The sequence below is a fragment of the Podarcis pityusensis genome (genome assembly GCF_964106645.2).
Source record: "Podarcis pityusensis genome assembly, chromosome: 2".
In the NCBI taxonomy this organism is placed as follows: domain Eukaryota; kingdom Metazoa; phylum Chordata; class Lepidosauria; order Squamata; family Lacertidae; genus Podarcis; species Podarcis pityusensis.
Window position 1 is genome coordinate 45,618,090 of NC_138029.1, and position 17,960 is coordinate 45,636,049.

Consider the following 17,960-nt stretch of genomic DNA (forward strand, 5'->3'; position numbering starts at 1 on the left):
GCCCATAAAATACAGTGTCATCCACCACCACCACCCTTTTTGGCCCTACTGATGTCAAAGCTAGGGTACTAGGAGGACCAGATATGTGGATATTTCCTCTGTGCTGGGGATCCAATATCTAAATATCCCTTTCCAACATTGTGCCTCTCTCTCTCCAATTGTTAAGAGGGAGATAGGATGTATTCTATGCCCCTTGAGATGCACTGGAAGAGGTCATAGGATTGCAGCCCAAGTCCATTTAGTTGACTTCTATGTTGGCATGAACACCTTCTGCAAAATGATTGTCAAGCTCCTAGTACAGCTCCATGGACTGTGCTTGGTTTTGTGGGCAGTCGATGCCAACACGCTTTAGGACACCAGAGGAGACTCTCAATTCTGAACCAACACACTAACATTAAATAATATTTGAAATCATGTTTGAGCATCCAGCAGCTGAATACTGGGGTCACCTTTCAAATCTAATGTATTGAAGGAATATTAATTTGGCTTTGACTATAATTTATGGATTGACCTCCAAAGGATGCCTCTGATTTTGCCTGGTCGGCTAGAATGGCTACCAATTTCCTATGAATGCACCCTTCAACCAACATTTACAGGGAGTGATTTTAGATCTTGCACTCATTTACTCCAAAGAACTATTGATCCACAATGGTGAGATTCTCCAAACTGCCAGCTTTATCTCTGTATGATAGGTCTGATGCAGAACAACAAGATTAGAACTGCAAAAATTTTACTTATACATTCTTAGCACAAGCAATCTTAACACCAGAAGCAGCAGCAGCAGCAGGAGTGATATGAGCTGTGCAGGAATACTCGGTCCCACTCAGACTGTTGAATTTATGTTAGTCTTTCTTCCCACAATCTTAAACCAGGTACTGACCTTTACTAAAACAGAGTGTTGGTACTCTACTTTTCCTGTGGAAACTGCCAGAAACCCCCAAATTGAATTTCCATCCCTTGACATTTTGCATTATCAGGCTAGGTTCACCTGAACTTTGGAGGTGGACATAGATTTGCATAATTTCACTTGAAGCTTTGACTTTTCCTATGTAACAATCATCCATGCATATAAAAGTGCTTGTCTCTCCTTACCTTCCGACAAAACACCACCCTCATTATTCTCAATTTTAGATCCAAGATGTCCCAGCGGTGACCACAAGAGTTAGCTAAGCATGTCAACAGGCCTTTTCTCTTCTTGCCTACATATATCAAGTTCCATTTTCTTGTTTCAGTCACCTATGACCTTTAAAACGTATGTCAACCTGCTTGTCGAAAGTATAGTTTTCAAGAAGATAGGAAGCCCATACTTAGTGATTCCAATGGGCACATCCCAGATTGCTACAATTTGTATATTGTCATGGACTGGCTGAATACAGAGGAATGCTGGGAAGCAACAGCTGGGGAACCTCAAAGGGAAGAACGCTCAGAGCTAGGAGACTGGTGGGATAATGATGAGTGGCCAGAGGGGGAAGATTGGGAGCAGGAGGTATATGAACCTGAAGAGATAACAGGGCTTAGTGAGCAGAGAGAGTCTGTGGCAGAGAGAAGTCTAGAATCAGAATCAGAAGTGGAAGCAGGGGAGGAGGGAGGCCAAGAGGCAGAGATGAGTTAGGCTGGTAAAGAAGCCCTGGTGTCTCCTGCTCCTACGGTGACAAGCTCCCTTCCCCACTTGTTTCCCAGGACCAGGTGAGGTATGAAACTGGAAGAGCAGAGACAGGTGTGTCAGCGTAGCTGCAGATTGCTTGGGAAGGACCTTGGTGAGGAGGAGACTTAGGCAGCTATGGGAAGGTGGGGACCTTCAGTCTCCATAGCTTCCTCCTAGGGACAAGACCTACCAAGAAGAGTAGCTGTGCTCATTAGTCTGGCACTCCTGGGCAGACCTTGTTTCTTCTAATCAAGAGTTAGCGTCACTTACTTTGTGTGATTTATTGCTGGCTTGATCCTGACAGATATTCAGATTTTAGCATAATGAATAAACATGCTCTCTCTCTCTCTCTCTCTCTCTCTCTCTCTCTCTCTCTCTGTGTGTGTGTGTGTGTGTTACACACACTGCTACCAAGAAATATAGATGTACTTCTTTTCAAAAGTACGGTTGAATGTAAGTATATTCAGATGCTTAAGACACACAGAACACTGTTCTTGGTAGTTTCTTTCTTTTTCTGTGTGTATTTGCTCGCTGTGTGTTTGGCAGCTTCGTCTCCTAACACAAAGTGTTGCAAATCCTGTTTCACAGCATGCACGAGCAATTTCCATCTGTTGGTTGAGTATATGTACATAACTCCCCCCTCCTCAATGCCCACTGCTTCTCTGTGCCAGAACCCTGCCAGCTATATGAACTGGGCAAGAGCATGCCAGGGAGTTCTTTCCAGCTCTTTGACTTTCAGACCCAATTTTGGTTCTGTCATTACTTAGTTTTCCTTCAATGCATTTTTACATCTCGCTGGTTCTGGAGTGTGTTTAATGGAGCTTTCCAGAGCGGTGTCTATACATAGAACTGCCAAAGTCATCTTCTTAAATACACTTCACAGAGAGGAGAAGAAGGTTCAGATCACTCACATTTTGTACCAACAAGTCTTTTTTAAAACATCTTCAGTCACCGAGGGAGCATGCCATGAGTATGGGCACAAAAATCCACCAAGAAAATGTCTTGTGCACACTCCATTGAAATGAATGAGAATTGAACATGAACCCTTGCACAGCTCCTGTTAATTTCAGCTGTTAGTGGTGGCACCCAAGCTGTAGAATGCGCTCCTAAAGGCAGCTTGCCTAGAAACTACATGGCCATCTTTTCAGCACCAGGTTTTGAAAGAAAGAAAGAAAGAAAGAAAGAAAGAAAGAAAGGGTTCAGTCTTAGTTTGATCTGTTTGTATTCTACTATTTCATTTTTTTCTTGATGCATTTTTGTATTTTTGATATATTTTTTTATTTGAAATTTGTGACACCTTTGGTAAAGGCTGTTCTCCAGTTGGAGAGCTCACAGGCAAGTGTTTACCAATTGTTGGTGCTTATACTACATTTTTAAAAAATTGCCTTGAGACAGTCTTTTGTTGACCACTAGCATCATACTTTCCATTTTTAAATTCAGAATAGAGTAGTTGCTTTGGAAGACGATAATCAGGCATCTGCACAACATGACCAGTCCAACGAAGTTGATGTTGAAGAATCATTGCTTTGACACTGGTGATATAGTTTTCTAAAGGATAGGAGGACAATTTATAAATAAAATAAGAATAAAATATTTAAATCTCCCCTAATAACACAAATGGATTCTCTCTTTGTTCTCTTGATGCGATTGGAGAGGTCACATGTGATCTCACTTTCAAAACTATTTGTGCCTACAAAAAAATTGGGTTGGTCACACTGTGCCACTTCCAATCAGTACAAATCTGTAAGTTCTGGCAGAAATCCAGCAAAAACTTTATACCACCAATGTTCCTGGTTTATTTTTGTCCCACTTTTGTTGCACTATAGCCCTTCCAAACAGCAATAATGTGGGAGTACAGGGGAAATATCACAGAACAAATTGAAAGCAGAATAAATCTACCAATGATGCACTATTATTGTGTTAAGAACACATTGCACAATACACCCACAATAAAACACCCATCTGGAGGTGCCCAATAAAATGGAATAAAAGTATCAATGTTAGATTTCAGTTCCAGTTTATCATCTGCACTCCGGATCAATTCAAATACAATTTGCAGTGAGTCAGCGGAGACCTTACTAAAAAGGAATGTTTTGCAATATTTCCATAGTTGGACAAACTCAGTCCTTCCTTAGGAGCTGTGGGTCATATACAAGTTGGTCAAAAAAACATTGCAACACAGTGCATTCTATTGTAATTTTATGATGAGTGAAAATATTTGACAAAGTTAGGGTGGGAAACACAGTTTCGTAAATAATGTGCACTTGCATAGATCAAGTGGCTTAAAAAAGAAACTGATTAATGTGTGATGGGAATTTTTTTAAGTGATATTGCTGAAAAACTAAAATTTGCACCTAATTTTGACTAGAACAAACTTTTAACATAACTCTCGCTTCAAGCATGGCAAGATAAGAAAAATGGCTCTTATCGTGGTTTTATGGCATCTGTCTTGATCCATCAGTTTTTGATATAAATTTTGACATAAAATATAACAGGAGAGAATAAAAGCCTAATATAGCCATCTTCTTCATCATCATCAAGTCTTGTTTTATGGCTCCTGACCAAAAGGAACAAGTTTATGGCCATACTTCATAAAAGCTCAGAGATATTGGACAATATAGACAAAATATATGTGCATCGAAATATACCACTTCAGACCAAACAATTTGAGCCATCCCTTCTTTATGCCTAGCCGTATATTTTTTCAGAACCATAAATCCATAAACTATATGTAACAGGTAGCTCTGGTTGAATGATATTCTGCAAACATAAACTAAAACTTCTACATCAAGTACAGTTCATTACAAACATAGGACTTGGCTTGTAATACCAAGCAATACCCTGTGCTATACCTCTGCTCTGAGAAAAATGGAAAATAGAAACTTGCTCTATTCCTCGCTTTCATTTGCAATGTAACTGCTTCGCCAAGCTGGGGGTAGCCTTGGGACAGAAAGGGGAAGGCGTAACCTTTCAGGAAGTGGGGACAAGAGAAATGTACCTGCTACCTTCCTCTAGAGACGACTTATTCCTACCATCCTGAAATTCACAAGAAATTTTTCAACTGTTTCTTCATCTGACTGTTCTGTTGACACAAGAAGGGTGATAAAAGTATTGTAATAGTGTTGATTTAAATAGTGAAGATTTATTTAAAAATACATATTTTTTACTTCAGATTAATCAGTAAATCATATTGCTCCCAGAAGCATCTCAAATCTCCTATTATAAACTGGTTCCTCAGAATGTGACCTGTTTGGAGAACTGATCTGCCTTTCTCTTCAGCTTATGGTCTATGCACTATGTTGCTGCAGTATGAATAAAATGAATGAATAGTATTTAAAGAAAATGGCCGTTACTAACAATAACCTGCTTTAAAATCCCTGTTTTTACACAAACAGGGGCATTGCTTTGATTTACATTTTTTTGCTGTGCAAATGAGACTGATCCCAGTGTTGAATTTCACTAGCTTACTGGTACTGTTTCTCAAGCAAAACTCTTCAATGGTAAAATCCTGTTCCCCCACTCCCTCATGGCCAGTCATTGTTAAAACTGTGCATTTGCTGTTATTGCAACAAACTTTATGTTAATATACTTTAAGCAAATTAGTGCTACGTGTTATAAAAATTTGGAGACAAAGAATTGTATCCAATATTAATCATACACAAACCCACTGTAATGAATATACAGTACATGACTAACTTTGGTCAATTGATTTAATCACAGAATCATAGAATTGTAGAGTTGGAAGGGATCCCAAGGGTCATCTAGTCCAACCCCCTGAAATGCAGGAATCTCTTTTTTAAATAACATTTTATTAATTTTTAAACAATAACAAAAACAAAACAAACAACAATAAAAACAAAAGCAAAAACAAAACAAAACAAAACACATTGACTCCCTCCTATTTCCTTCCTTGGTTCCATGGCATATAATGGCATTACATGTCCATTATAAAGTTTTAACCATCTGAACTACTTATTTTCCATTCATAATAAAATTACAAGTAATATTAAAACCCTGCCAATGTATTAACCTGTGTACATTGCTTCTATATATATGCAGTAAAGTCCTTCCATTCTTCCTTAAATTCATTGTTGTCTCTTCCTCTTAATTTCATTGTCAATTCTGCCATTTCAGCATATTCCATTAATTTAACTTGCCAATCTTCTTTAGCTGGGACACTTTCTTCTTTCCAGCAATGCAGCAATCTCAACAAAAGCATCCATGACAGATGTCCATCCATTTGGTGGATCTTATTGACATCCAACACCCTTTTAGAATGTGGCTTTGTGGGGGGGGGGGAGGTTATTGGGTTACTGCTTTTGGTTTGATTTTATATGTTGTGGTCTTGTGAACCGCCCTGAGACCTCCGGGTATAGGGCGGTGTATAAGTTGAATAAATAATAATAATCCAACCCTTTCTTAAAAACTTCCAAGGAAGGAGCATCCACAACCTCAGCAGGTCTAACCTGAACAGCCAAAAAACAGGGATAGAAAAGTGATGAGTAGCATTTTATGTATGTTATATAGTGCTACCTTTTAAAAAGGCTACATAATTGACCTATAGAACAGATTGTGGTGAGTGTATGATGAAATACTTCAGCATCTCTCAGCAGGTGGGACAAGTCATCTAAATAAAACCAGAGCCGCTTGTAGTTTTCATGTTCAGCAAGACTTTTGCCTAAATGAAACATGAACAAGAATACTTGGATTGCTTCCCTATGCTTTGAGAAAGCAACATACAAATATGAAAACTTGCTTATCCAGCTTTCTGGTTTACTAATAGAGTGAGAAAAGGGTTTAATGGAAAACCTCAGCATCTAAAAGCTAAGGAACAAAGCCGCCACAGACATGTTAATGGTGTTTATAATAGGCAGGCTGAATTACATGGAATTATTCCCCCCCCCCCCAAGAAAGCCTAGGGACTGCATTTTTTATCACTGCTATAAATCTAAAGAGACAAGACGAATGGTATCAAGGAGTAAGTAATATTATTGCATTAGGCTGGTTGTACCCAGTCCCAACGCCCAGTTCTTTACAGAACCTCTTTTGACTCATTTCAAAATGAGCAAAATGTTTGACAAAATATTTCCAAATGTCTGTAGCAACAACCAGCAATTAATTAGTGAAGTCTTCTTTCCACAGATAAACCCTTTTTTGTGGATAGCTGGGAATGGAGCTGGTCAGAGGGGTAGGAAGTGAAATCAATGGAATCAAGTCAAGAGACTGTGACACATGGAGAAGTACAGTTAGTGTGAAGGACATGCCCAAAGCTGCTGGTGGCATGAGAAGTGGTAACGGATACCCCATGTAGGAGCTGCTGGCAAAACAAAATGCTGCAGAGGATCCTGAGAACTGAACTCACTTGCTCAAAGGTTGCATTAAATTAACCTCTGGACCTCAGGGTGTAACTGAATTCAGGGCAGGGATCCATCTTCTTGCAAAACTATACAAATAATAACTTAAGGGCAGAATTCAACTATGTTGTTGTATCCAAGGGATGATGTCATGCGTCCAAGTTCCCAGCTTGATAACACAGCAAGAATCAATAATTACCGTATTTTTTGCTCTATAAGACTCACTTTTTCCCTCCTAAAAAGTAAGGCGAAATGTGTGTGCATCTTATGGAGCGAATGCAGGCTGCACAGCTATCCCAGAAGCCAGAACAGCAAGAGGGATCGCTGCTTTCGCTGCGTAGCAATCCCTCTTGTTGTTCTGGCTTCTGAGATTCAGAATATTTTTTTTCTTGTTTTCCTCCTCCAAAAACTAGGTGCGTCTTATGGTCTGGTGCGTATTATAGAGCAAAAAATATGGTAAAAAGAGGTTTATTGCGAAACAAAAAGATCAATCCGGACAGCTGTAACACCGCCTCTGGCATCATCAATCATGACCCTTCTGAAGTCCGCTTCCGGCGTGATCAGAAGCAACTGTACTTTTGCTTCTGACATCTTTTGTTTTGTTTCTGGTCTAACAGCCTGCCCCTGAGCCAATCCAAACTTCTTCCCGGTCTGACAGGCTACTTCCTTCTCTGTTCCCACCTAATTGAACTTCCTGAGAACTGGTTCCAGTCCGTTCCAGTCCTCCCCTTATCATCCTGCATTCCAAGGGGTGGGGGAGTTAGCTCTCTCTGCTGTTCATCCTGCATGAAAGTTAACCCTCTCTGTTCCTGGTTGCTTCCTGCAGTTGGCTGTAAGATACCACTGAGAGCTGGCTGCAAACCCTCAGAGGGAGCTGGCTCATTCCTGACAGATGAGGTCCACTCAAACAATGACACTTTCTCCTCCCTCTTCTTTCCTCACATGCTCAGGAGGGTTGGGGGAACTCTTGAACTTGTTTATGGAGCAAGTGGGAGAAGTGTGGGGGCAGAGAGGGAGCAAATGTCCCACACTGTGGATGGACCTTGTTCTAAGTACATGTACCCAACTTGGTGCTGTGTTGAAATCCACTTACCGTATTTTTCGCTCTATAGGACGCACCCGACCATAGGACGCACCTTGTTTTAGAGAGGGAGAACAAGAAAAAAAATTCTCCCCCTCTCTGCTCAGAGCCCCTTCAGTGAAGCAGCAGGAGAAACGTAGCCCCTTCCATTTCTCCTCCCACTTTGCTGAAGGGGCACAGCGCAGCTCTCCCTCTCTGCTGAAGCCAGGAGAGTCTTCCTCTCCCGGCTTCAGCAAAAGGAACCCGAAGCCTCTGGAGCGCAGCGCGAGTGCCCGCTGCACTCCAAAGGCTTCAGGGATAGCCGCCTGAAGCCTTTGGAGGGCAGTGGGAGTTCGCGCTGCACTCCGAAGGCTTCAGGCGGCTATCCCTGAAGCCTGGAGAGCGAGAAGGGTCGGTGCGCACCGACCCCTCTCGCTCTCCAGGCTTCAGCGAAAGCAACGTGAAGCCTCCGGAGTGCGGAGGGAGCGCTCCCTCTGCGCTTTGGAGGCTTCGTGTTGCTATCACTGAAGCCAAGGAGCCTGCATTCGCTCCATAGGACGCACACACATTTCCCCTTAATTTTTGGAGGGGAAAAGGTGCGTCCTATAGAGCGAAAAATAGTACTTATTATTGCTATGATAGCATATAATGCTGTTCTTTGCACTCACTTCAGTTGGGTAGCACCAGAGCAGTTCCTCTGGATTATGTCACCATGTTTTTTTACATAAGGATTTGTCTAATAGCATCTGGTGATTTTATTTTTTGGGAGAAAATAATTGTTTGCTTCTGCCTCTCCACACTTCTTGCAGCTCTTGCCAGCTCCATCTTCCCACTGAAATCTATAAATACTGAGAAAGCAATTACTATAACTATAACTACATATATACATACATATATATATATTACATCGGGCCAAATATTCTCAACTAAGAAATATATTTTTTCCACTAAATGGTCAGCTAATAATATAGATTGTAATGGTACAGATATTTTTTATTGGAAGTGACATAAAATATAAGCATTAATATGAAGTGTTTTGCTAGCAGTATGATACAAGGCGAAAATAATAATTCTAAAACTATAAACTGGCTTCCTTGTCAACCAGGACATGGGGTAGATTTCCTTTTATGTGGCTGTCACAGCAAATGTTTAAGCTGTTTATCATAACCTTTAATTTACTCTCCCAGGTTCTGTTACTTTTTGTGAAAACAGTAGCAAAAAACAAAGTCGTTTTGCAAAGTTTTTTTTGGGGGGGAGGGATGTTGTCCTCTTGAGGGGTTAAATTGTTTCAAGGGTTTTCAAAATGTCTGAATGAAGGTGCATGCTGCAGATTTCTAGGTGTGTGCTGCAGATGGTCTTTTCTGCATGAGCTTTTTATCACCGTAAGTGTGTTGCACTATTCCCCTGGAATTATTGAAATTTGTCACATGCAAATAACAAATGATTAGTTGGTTGTTATGCACCCCCACACTCTCTGGCCCTTCTTGTTGAGGGTGCTGATGATTCTAGAAGGAATGATCTTGCATGTTCTGGCCTTTCCACAGAGGGCAAATGAGGGGGAACAGGTTTCTCTTAAGGTGTTTTCGCCAGTGATTTGTCAGCAGCCAGTCTGTATGGCGCTGGACTCACATACTTTCCGTTCTTCCAGCACAGAGATTCTAGTCTCTGGCCTGAAATCCCTTCATGAAAACACCAAAGGCTGCACAGACACATTAATTGTTCATCTCACAGTCTCTTCCTTACATATGTGCCTACTCAGAAGCAGTCCCCAATGTGTTCAAAGGGACTTACTTACTGGTAAGTTTCTACAGGGTTGAGGATTAAGTTACAACTTTTAGTTATACATCTCAGATTTTATCTGTTCATTTATTATCACATTTATATCCCACTTTTCCTCCAAGGAGCTCAAGGTAGCATGCATGGTTCTTCCTTCCGTCCAATGTTATCGTCCCAACAACCCTGTGAGGTAGATTAGGCCGCGAGACAGTGAGGGGCCCAAGGTCACCCAGTCAGCTTCATGGCTGTTATGGGACTCGAACCCAAGTCCTACTGTAGCACTCTAATCACTACATCACACTTGTAAGTGTGGAATAAGGAGTACACACTGGGTTTGTGTGTACAGGACTGCATGTTAGGTTATATTTCTTAGTCATCCTGTTCACACAAAAGAATTAAAAGGCAACTAGTGAAATCGCTTGTGCTGTTTTTATTTGACAAAAAAGAGGCCAATTGGCCAATCTTGGTTTTAGTTTAAAAGGGTTGGACCAAAAGGGAGGGTGTGGTTTCAGGAAGAAAGGGAGTGTGATGGCCTGGGATTCAGACTCAGAGGTTGAACCTGAGGAATCCCAGCCTGTGCAGGAGTCCCCACCTCCAGAACCAGCTGAGCTGGGGCTGGGGCCTGAGCCTGAAGGGTCCTCACCTGTGCTGGATCCTCAGGTGCAGGCACCAGCTGAGGCTGCTCTGGCCCCTGAGGTGATGAAGGACAAATTGCCTGCAGGTGCTCCACTCTCAGCCCCGTCAGGGGAAGAGGAGGTTGCCTCTGGGTCCAGTAACCCTCCAGACTTTGCTGAGCTACAGAGGCTCAGGGCAGAGAGGTGGAGGGAACTTAGTTCGTGCAGGAGGAGTGCTTGACTCCAGGCCAGGAGAGGCGAGTCACCAGTGGACCGGGGCCACCCTATGCTTCAGGGCAGATAAAAGCCAGTCAGCCCCAGTCCCAGATTGTGGGAGCAATGTTGTTGCTAGCCTGTTCCTGCCTGCATCCTGTCCTGATCTTCTGCCAGAGTTCCTGACCCCACCTGGCTCCCTGCCTTGGGCCCAGCTACAGCTTTGATGGACAGCCTCCATACCGCACCATTAACCTCGGACTGGACTTGGACCTCGCCTCTCGGTTAGCCCCCAGGACCAGCACAGGGAGGGAAGAAGTGGCCAATTATCCTTTGTGTGCAAGAGCCCCCAGAAGTCTGGACTGATCCTGAGTTGAGGGAGGTTTCAAAAGTAAAGGATAAATTTAGGTAGAGGTTATCAGTGGCTGTGTTCTACCTCCATAGCAGGAGGCAGGAGGCAGGAGAGGAGAGTGCTTTTGTGCTCAGGATGATGGGAGTTGTAGATCAATTTCTGGAGGACCACTGCCCCACATTCTCAAGACTTCTCACATTTGCATTTCAATGCTAAAATCCCTCAATAGCATGCTAATTAAACAAGTTAGTCACTTCCTAAAATTCAAATGTGCAGTAAATTTGAACAAAATTTACTATTATGTGTAAATATATTCATAATTCATGAAACCATTACTTTTAATTCCTGAAATCAAACACCGTCTGGCTACTACTGTATTGATTTATTCAGGAAAGAAATGTATCATAACAACATTCAATTAACACATCCTGTTCCACGGGGAGGGAGGAATTAAGCTTAATTGTTTAAATAAACTAAATTTTAAATAGGCTACTCTGAACTGTATTTCTGCAGCATACTCAAATCCAGATTAGAAAGATTTTATGTCTCTTAAAAGACAGAAACAAATGCTGAGGCTTAGGCCCTGGGATTCAAACATGCCATACCAAACAAATAAAAACAAGTACAAACAATTTACACCTTAAAAGCTATACATTTTTCAATATGTAACAACCAGGAATGGATGAATCTGTCAATTTCAGTTCCTCTCAGTTTTTTACTTTTTTCAATCTGAAGATCAGTTCTACACATTTTCACATCAGTTTGCATTTCCCCCCTTAAAAGTCCTCATGAAAATCAACATCTTTGGGTGGATTTTAATGCAATTTTGCCTAACGTACATATTTTGTCAATCAATTTCCTCTAATACACTGGATTTTTGTATGTTTCCTTCACCAATGCAGGTCTTTCTATGCACATTTTGCCCGTTACATTTTTGTATACATTACTTGGTTGGAAACTGCACTGCAGAATTGGAAGAAATGCAAATGTTAAAGGCCAGCTATGTTTCGCTTTGCATCTTGTTTCAGGAAGTGTGAAGTAAGCTCATGTTTAAGTGCAAATAGAACTAAATTTCTCCTCCACCCCTCATAAACACCCCAAGTCAATATACATAGGATTGCACTGTAAACTCATTGGCTGGAAAATGCCTGCTAGGCCTAGAACAAAGAAAGTGCATTACAAGTCTAATAGTTATGGCTGGAGGGCAGAATTAGTTATCATGGGAAGAGCAATAATACAGCAAGGCCCATTACTTGGTTGCCATGCTGGATCTATGATGCTATAATCAGCTATGTGGTCTTTGATAAAGGAAACAAAATGGCACGTGTTCTACTGTTGAACAAATGGGGGTATGTACAGGATGCACGATGGGATGCACGATGGTTAAACCACAGAGCCTAGGACTTGCCGATCAGAAGGTCAGCGGTTCAAATTAACGTGACGGGGTGAGCTCCCGTTGCTTGATCCCAGCTCCTGCCCACCTAGCAATTCGAAAGCACGTCAAAGTGCAAGTAGATAAATAGGTACCACTCTAGCAGGAAAGTAAATGGCGTTTCCATGCGCTGCTTTGGTTCGCCAGAAGTGGCTTAGTCATGCTGGCCACACGACCTGGAAGCTGTACGCCAGCTCCCTCGGCCAATAAAGCGAGATGAGCGCCGCAACCCCAGAGTCGGCCATGACCGGACCTAATGGTCAGGGGTCCCTTTAGCTTTACCTTTACCTTTACAGGATGCAGGACAACAAGAGGTAGGGGGAGCTTGAGGCATTTTGGCACCTGAGGTGTAAAAGCCCTACTTCTGCACTCTTAGCGAGGGGGCAAACTCTACAAGGAGTCTCATCCGCCAGTTGCATGGTTCTTTGTGTTTGAGCAGCATCCTTTTTCTGTCCACAGAGCTGACTCCTTGTTTTTTCTCAGGGATATGTCACAGATGCTCAGATTTATAATAAAGCGTATAAAGGTAGACGGTCTGGGAAGCCTCGTTGCCTAAAACTAGCTGTCTCAACCTAACACAATCACAAAAGATACTGGTGAGGGTTTTTCAATAAAGTTGTGGCCAAACTAAATTGACAGCCAATACATTCTGATCTGTTAAGTGCCTGGACAGTGAGGCCTGTTTCATCCTTGGTGTCTGAGAAAAGTAGACTAGGCTCCCCATTTCACTTGCTTTGCTTCAAGATTCAAGTACTTTGTTCCCATACTGTAGAAACCAAATTCTACCAACATTGTAGTTGCCTGAGTGCACATCAAGCTGCAGAGCTGTGTAAACAACAATTATGGAGCTTGAACTATTAAGTCAAATAATACTGATCAAGGTGCAGTCAATTGTGTGTATTAATGGTTTCTTGGGAAGCAAGCTGTGCATCAAGAGGTGTGTTACCTGTTCCCCAGGAAAATATATGTATGCAAGTGCAACAGCTCCACAATTACAAACTATAGTCTGATATCTTAATTCATGTCCACTTCCTTGGCCATCTTGAAATCTTCCAGAATTGTGATAGAACACTGTGAGCTGTGCTGGGCTTTTTATATTTTTTAGGGAAAGGCTATTTTATTCTCTTTGCATAGAAGGTGCAACAGCAGCACCAGATCACGTGTTGTGACATCTAAATAGCTTGATAAGAGTCTAAACTTTCAGCCTAAAACTGTTAGGATGAAAGAGATGTTCTAATTTTTAATACTAATGAAAATGTGTAAGTAACCACACCAAAATAGTGACATTAATTGGATATATGCAGTTTTGAAGACTAATTAGACTGGATATAAATAAAGTATCAGTTATAAGGATGAAGGAACATCTGTATTAAAAGAAGGAGGGTCTACAGTCTCAAAAGTGGTTGCTCTGGAATCTATGATCACTTTGTGTTGTTAGATAGTTGTACTTGACCATCTGTTAACTGTCAAAAAATTGTTAAGTGTACCTAGGTGATCCCAGCATTCACCTTGGGTTTGGCTTCCTTTGACTGCAGATTACTAGAGACTGGTGGCATTCTGTGAGACAAGTTTTATCTACACATATATACAGGCTGAGAAGAAGAGAGAATGCTCACTGCATTCCATCAGATTTCCAAGAAGTGTCTCATCACCATAGTGTTGGTGTCCCACAGAGACAACAAGTCTCTGTTGACAAGTCAGGGCTCTATCTCTCTTTCCATCCCAGTTCCAAGACTGCATGGATATTGTTCTCTCTTAAAATTGCCAAGACACACTGATGGCATTACCTCAATTCAGGAGGGAAGAAAAACATGCCCCTCTTCTGCTCACCTTCCTGATCTCCAGCTATTTAGTTTCTGTGGATTTGGAGTTGTTTTTTTTAGCATGAAGACATGTGAAGAAGAATCCCAGCAAGTCCAAAGTTGAGCTATGAGCATGGTCTTAGTAACAAATTAATCTTCATATACACAAAAAAAACATGGATTGCCATCTGTCAATAGTTCCATCAGCATATTTGCTTACGGACTTGAGGATAGAAACAGATTCAAAGCCTTAGAAAGATAATGAAAAATGAGATTGCTTTGACGTTTTGGAATATTGCTATAAACATACACACAGATGCAATTGTCTGGCTGACAGTGGGCCCAAAAGGCACATGCTCTGCCTTTTTAATTGGCTTTAGCAAGAGCTTGCAATATTGCTGAAAGAGGAATCCTGAAGTTCCATCCCTTCAAGACTAGTAGATTTATATAGTTTGCTCTATCCCTATGGCTCAGGGTGAATAACAGTAGTGTTACGTTAAAGAAAGGAAGGGAAACTGTTGTGTCCCTGAAGGAATGACAGTCAAAGCTAACTGTCAGACAAAAACTTTGGACGACAACGACAGCAATAAAGTGGTCAGAGGCTGAATTGTACAAAATAGTATAACAGTGCACTGAACTAAAACCCAGTCATATCAGAAAGAAATATAATTTTCAACACAGTTTAAACATTTCAAAACAACATATAAGTTGCAACATAACAAACAATTCTTGGGTGCAACTAAACTCTCTGTATGAATCCATCTGTGTTTGTTTTTTTAAAAGATTTCCCCACTTCTGTGTGACTGTAAGAGCACATTTTTGTGCTACATGCATTTCAATATTTCGAATCTCTTTTTGTTTGTTTTCTAATCTAGCATCTATATTGATTTGTGGTTGTGGAAAGGTGTTTCCTTTGGTTGGATGCTTCACTGAGGTTCTATTGTGTGGACAGGAGGAGTCCCCCCAACCCCAGGCGACCCCCGAGCGGAATAAAGACTCAAGACAATGTGCTATGGGATTAAAATTGGCCACAACTTTATTAAGTTTCAGATGTAGGGAGACCTTGGCTCAGGCACTGGGCGTTTATCCTTCCCAGTCCCCCAGCCAGGGATCTGGGAGACATCAGGGTTATCCAGAATGTGTGGGGATTGGGCTGGCTCTGGAGAACATCTGTTCAGGCAGTGAGCCTGCCCCCTGTTTTGCTGCCGTCGCAGGGGAGAACAATGACAACCTCTCAGCATGGGTCACTGCTTCATGCCCCCCTTTTAGGAAGGTAGACTAAAGGATTCCGCCCAAGGCCTGAAACTGCCAAAGTTGTGACATTTTGCTACGGGAAAGGCAAAACCTGCCAATGCAGGAAAATTCCTTTCCAGCCCTTCAACAGCGACCCTGATGTAGCAGCACCTGAGTACCTGTGGAAAATAAGTTAACCTGCAAAAGAAGACTTAACTGAGGGAAGGCAGGGTGGGAGAGGCTCTGGAGCCAATTGACGCTTTGCAGGTAAGATTCACCTTCTGTTGTGTGGGCAGGGTGGTCCCTTCCCTTACCTGGCTGATCCCCTGGCAACGCCTTCCCAGGCGGGATTGGGCGATTGGCTCAGGTAGGTGGAGACCTCCAGGTATCCAGCCTGGGGAGGATGAAGCCACCCCAAACTACCAGGAGTCACACTGGGATCCGGGGGGGGGGGCTGTGTGCAACCACGCAAAAGGCACCCCCCATTTGATGTGGGGAGTGGTCATTGTGTAAACAGAATGACTGTGAGAGGCTGTGGAGTCCAGGTCTGCGGAGTGTCAGGCACTTGTCCAACTTCCTGTTTTTCCAGTCTTAGGCAGCTGGCACATGTGGAGATGGAGTCAGTCCCCGGGTTCAGTGCTTGGTGTCAGAAGTTGTACTGGCCCGCATATACAGGGATATGTATGGGAGAGGCATCCCAAGCTGAAAGCATCACCATCTGTTGTTGATGATGGTGGGTCCTAAAAATAACTAGACATTGTGTGGTGATGGCAGTCTTAAACTCTTCCATCGCCTTCTCATAGGGTACTAGGTCCATGTTTTTTTTAAAAAAACTCATATTGTGCCTTTCATAAGAAGCTCAACATAGGGTACATGGTTTCCCTCCTTCACAACAGCTTTGAGAAGTAGATGAGCATGGGAGACAGTGACTGGCCCAACACCATCCAGTGAGCTTTATGGCTGAGTTAGGATTTGAACCTGGAGCTCCTCAGTTCCAGCCCCATAGTTTGATCACTACTCCACACTTGGTTGGATGCACAACCAGGTACATTAGGGTGCTAAAGTATGAAAGACATTGGGATCTTATATGTTCATAGGGAATTAAGTGCTTGGTGTTTTTAAAAAGTATTTATTTATTTAAAGCAATTGTGTTTATTTGGTACCATTCCATGCATAATTTTATAAACTCTATTGTGTCACCTCTTACTTGCTTTTCCTAAAAAATCCTGAACACTGCAACCTTTTCTCAAGCCCCTTGGTCATTTTAGTTGCCCTTTTCTGAACCTTTTCCAACTTGGCAATATGCCAAGTGAGTGTAATATCAACGTCCAAGTAGTAGTTAATTTACGAGCTTTGTTGCCACCAGTTAACCAACTGATTCTTTCCAGAAATATAATGGACAATAACCTTTTTTTCACAGTCCGGTTTAATTGAAGTGCTTGGATTCCAAACGATTTGCTCCCTTCAGCTTAAAAATCGCCTCACTTCAGTTTCACTGGGATATGGATTGAGCTGGCAGTGATTCTTACCCTTTAACACACCAAATTGCAAGTCATGACAAAGCAGCATTGGCAACAGAGAACAGGATGACATGATGTTAGGCCCAGGTGGAGGTCAGGCAGAAGAGATGAGATTTTTCTTTCTTCCTTTCAAAAATCGATGCATATGTGTTTGAGAGCATGCCTACACTATTGAGGGAAATGTTAACAAATTTAGTTGAGGCGTTCAAGGCCTGGTCATAAAGGGCAGAAAAGAGCAAACTGGTCAAATGAATTTTACAGAACCCCCCCCCCAAAAAAAGGCGGGGCGGGAGGGTTCTAATGATGCGCAGGCTGCATAATAATATCTCTGTGAACCGTAAAAATAATAAAAGCTGAGGCCATTTCCAACATAATCTCTATCAGCAAGATGCCAGTGCTTTTCCAGATTTCCTAACAGGTCCCTGCTAATTCCATGCCAAAACTAGCAGTGGATTTCTTCCTTTTAATCTCCCCTAATGCCTTATTCGATTATTGTCACTGCTCTCCGACCGGGCACCGTCCCTTCATACTGTAATTCCACAACTGAAGCACTCAGATGAGCCTGAACGACGGTGGGGGAATATCAGGGACCGACCACACACACTCACACACACACACACACACACACAGGGCGAAGAGGAGCCCCTGGAAGGCGGGGCTGGCAGGGAGGGGGGGGAACCAGCCCAAGTCCATCTGCCCATCCACACTCCTCTAGAGCATTAGGTCTACGGGTATACTACTGGTAGTAAGGAAAACGCCGAGTGGGAGGACAAAACTGAAGAAGGAAGATGGGTCCTACTCAGATTTGCTACAGTTGACCAGGTTGGCATCCAGGTCCTGGGCAGAACGCAGGCATGGCTTGGTGGCTTCCTTGGATTTGCTTCACTGCGTGGTAAGTAAAGCAAACTTGGGCGCAGAAGAAGTTGGGGCCAGCCTTGCTCTTCTACACCTTGGGACAG

At 42.4% G+C, this 17,960-nt stretch overlaps 1 protein-coding gene across 1 annotated transcript in view; it reads left to right on the plus strand.

Annotated features, from left to right (window-relative positions):
* Positions 1-17,736: 17,736 nt before the first annotated feature.
* Positions 17,737-17,960, plus strand: part of GABRA6 (gamma-aminobutyric acid type A receptor subunit alpha6) — a 31,549-nt gene continuing 31,325 nt past the window's right edge. The window contains exon 1 of the mRNA XM_080995268.1: positions 17,737-17,893. Within this exon, the coding sequence (XP_080851394.1) occupies positions 17,856-17,893 (38 nt within the window). The 5' untranslated portion in view covers positions 17,737-17,855. The remainder of the gene's footprint in view (positions 17,894-17,960) is intronic.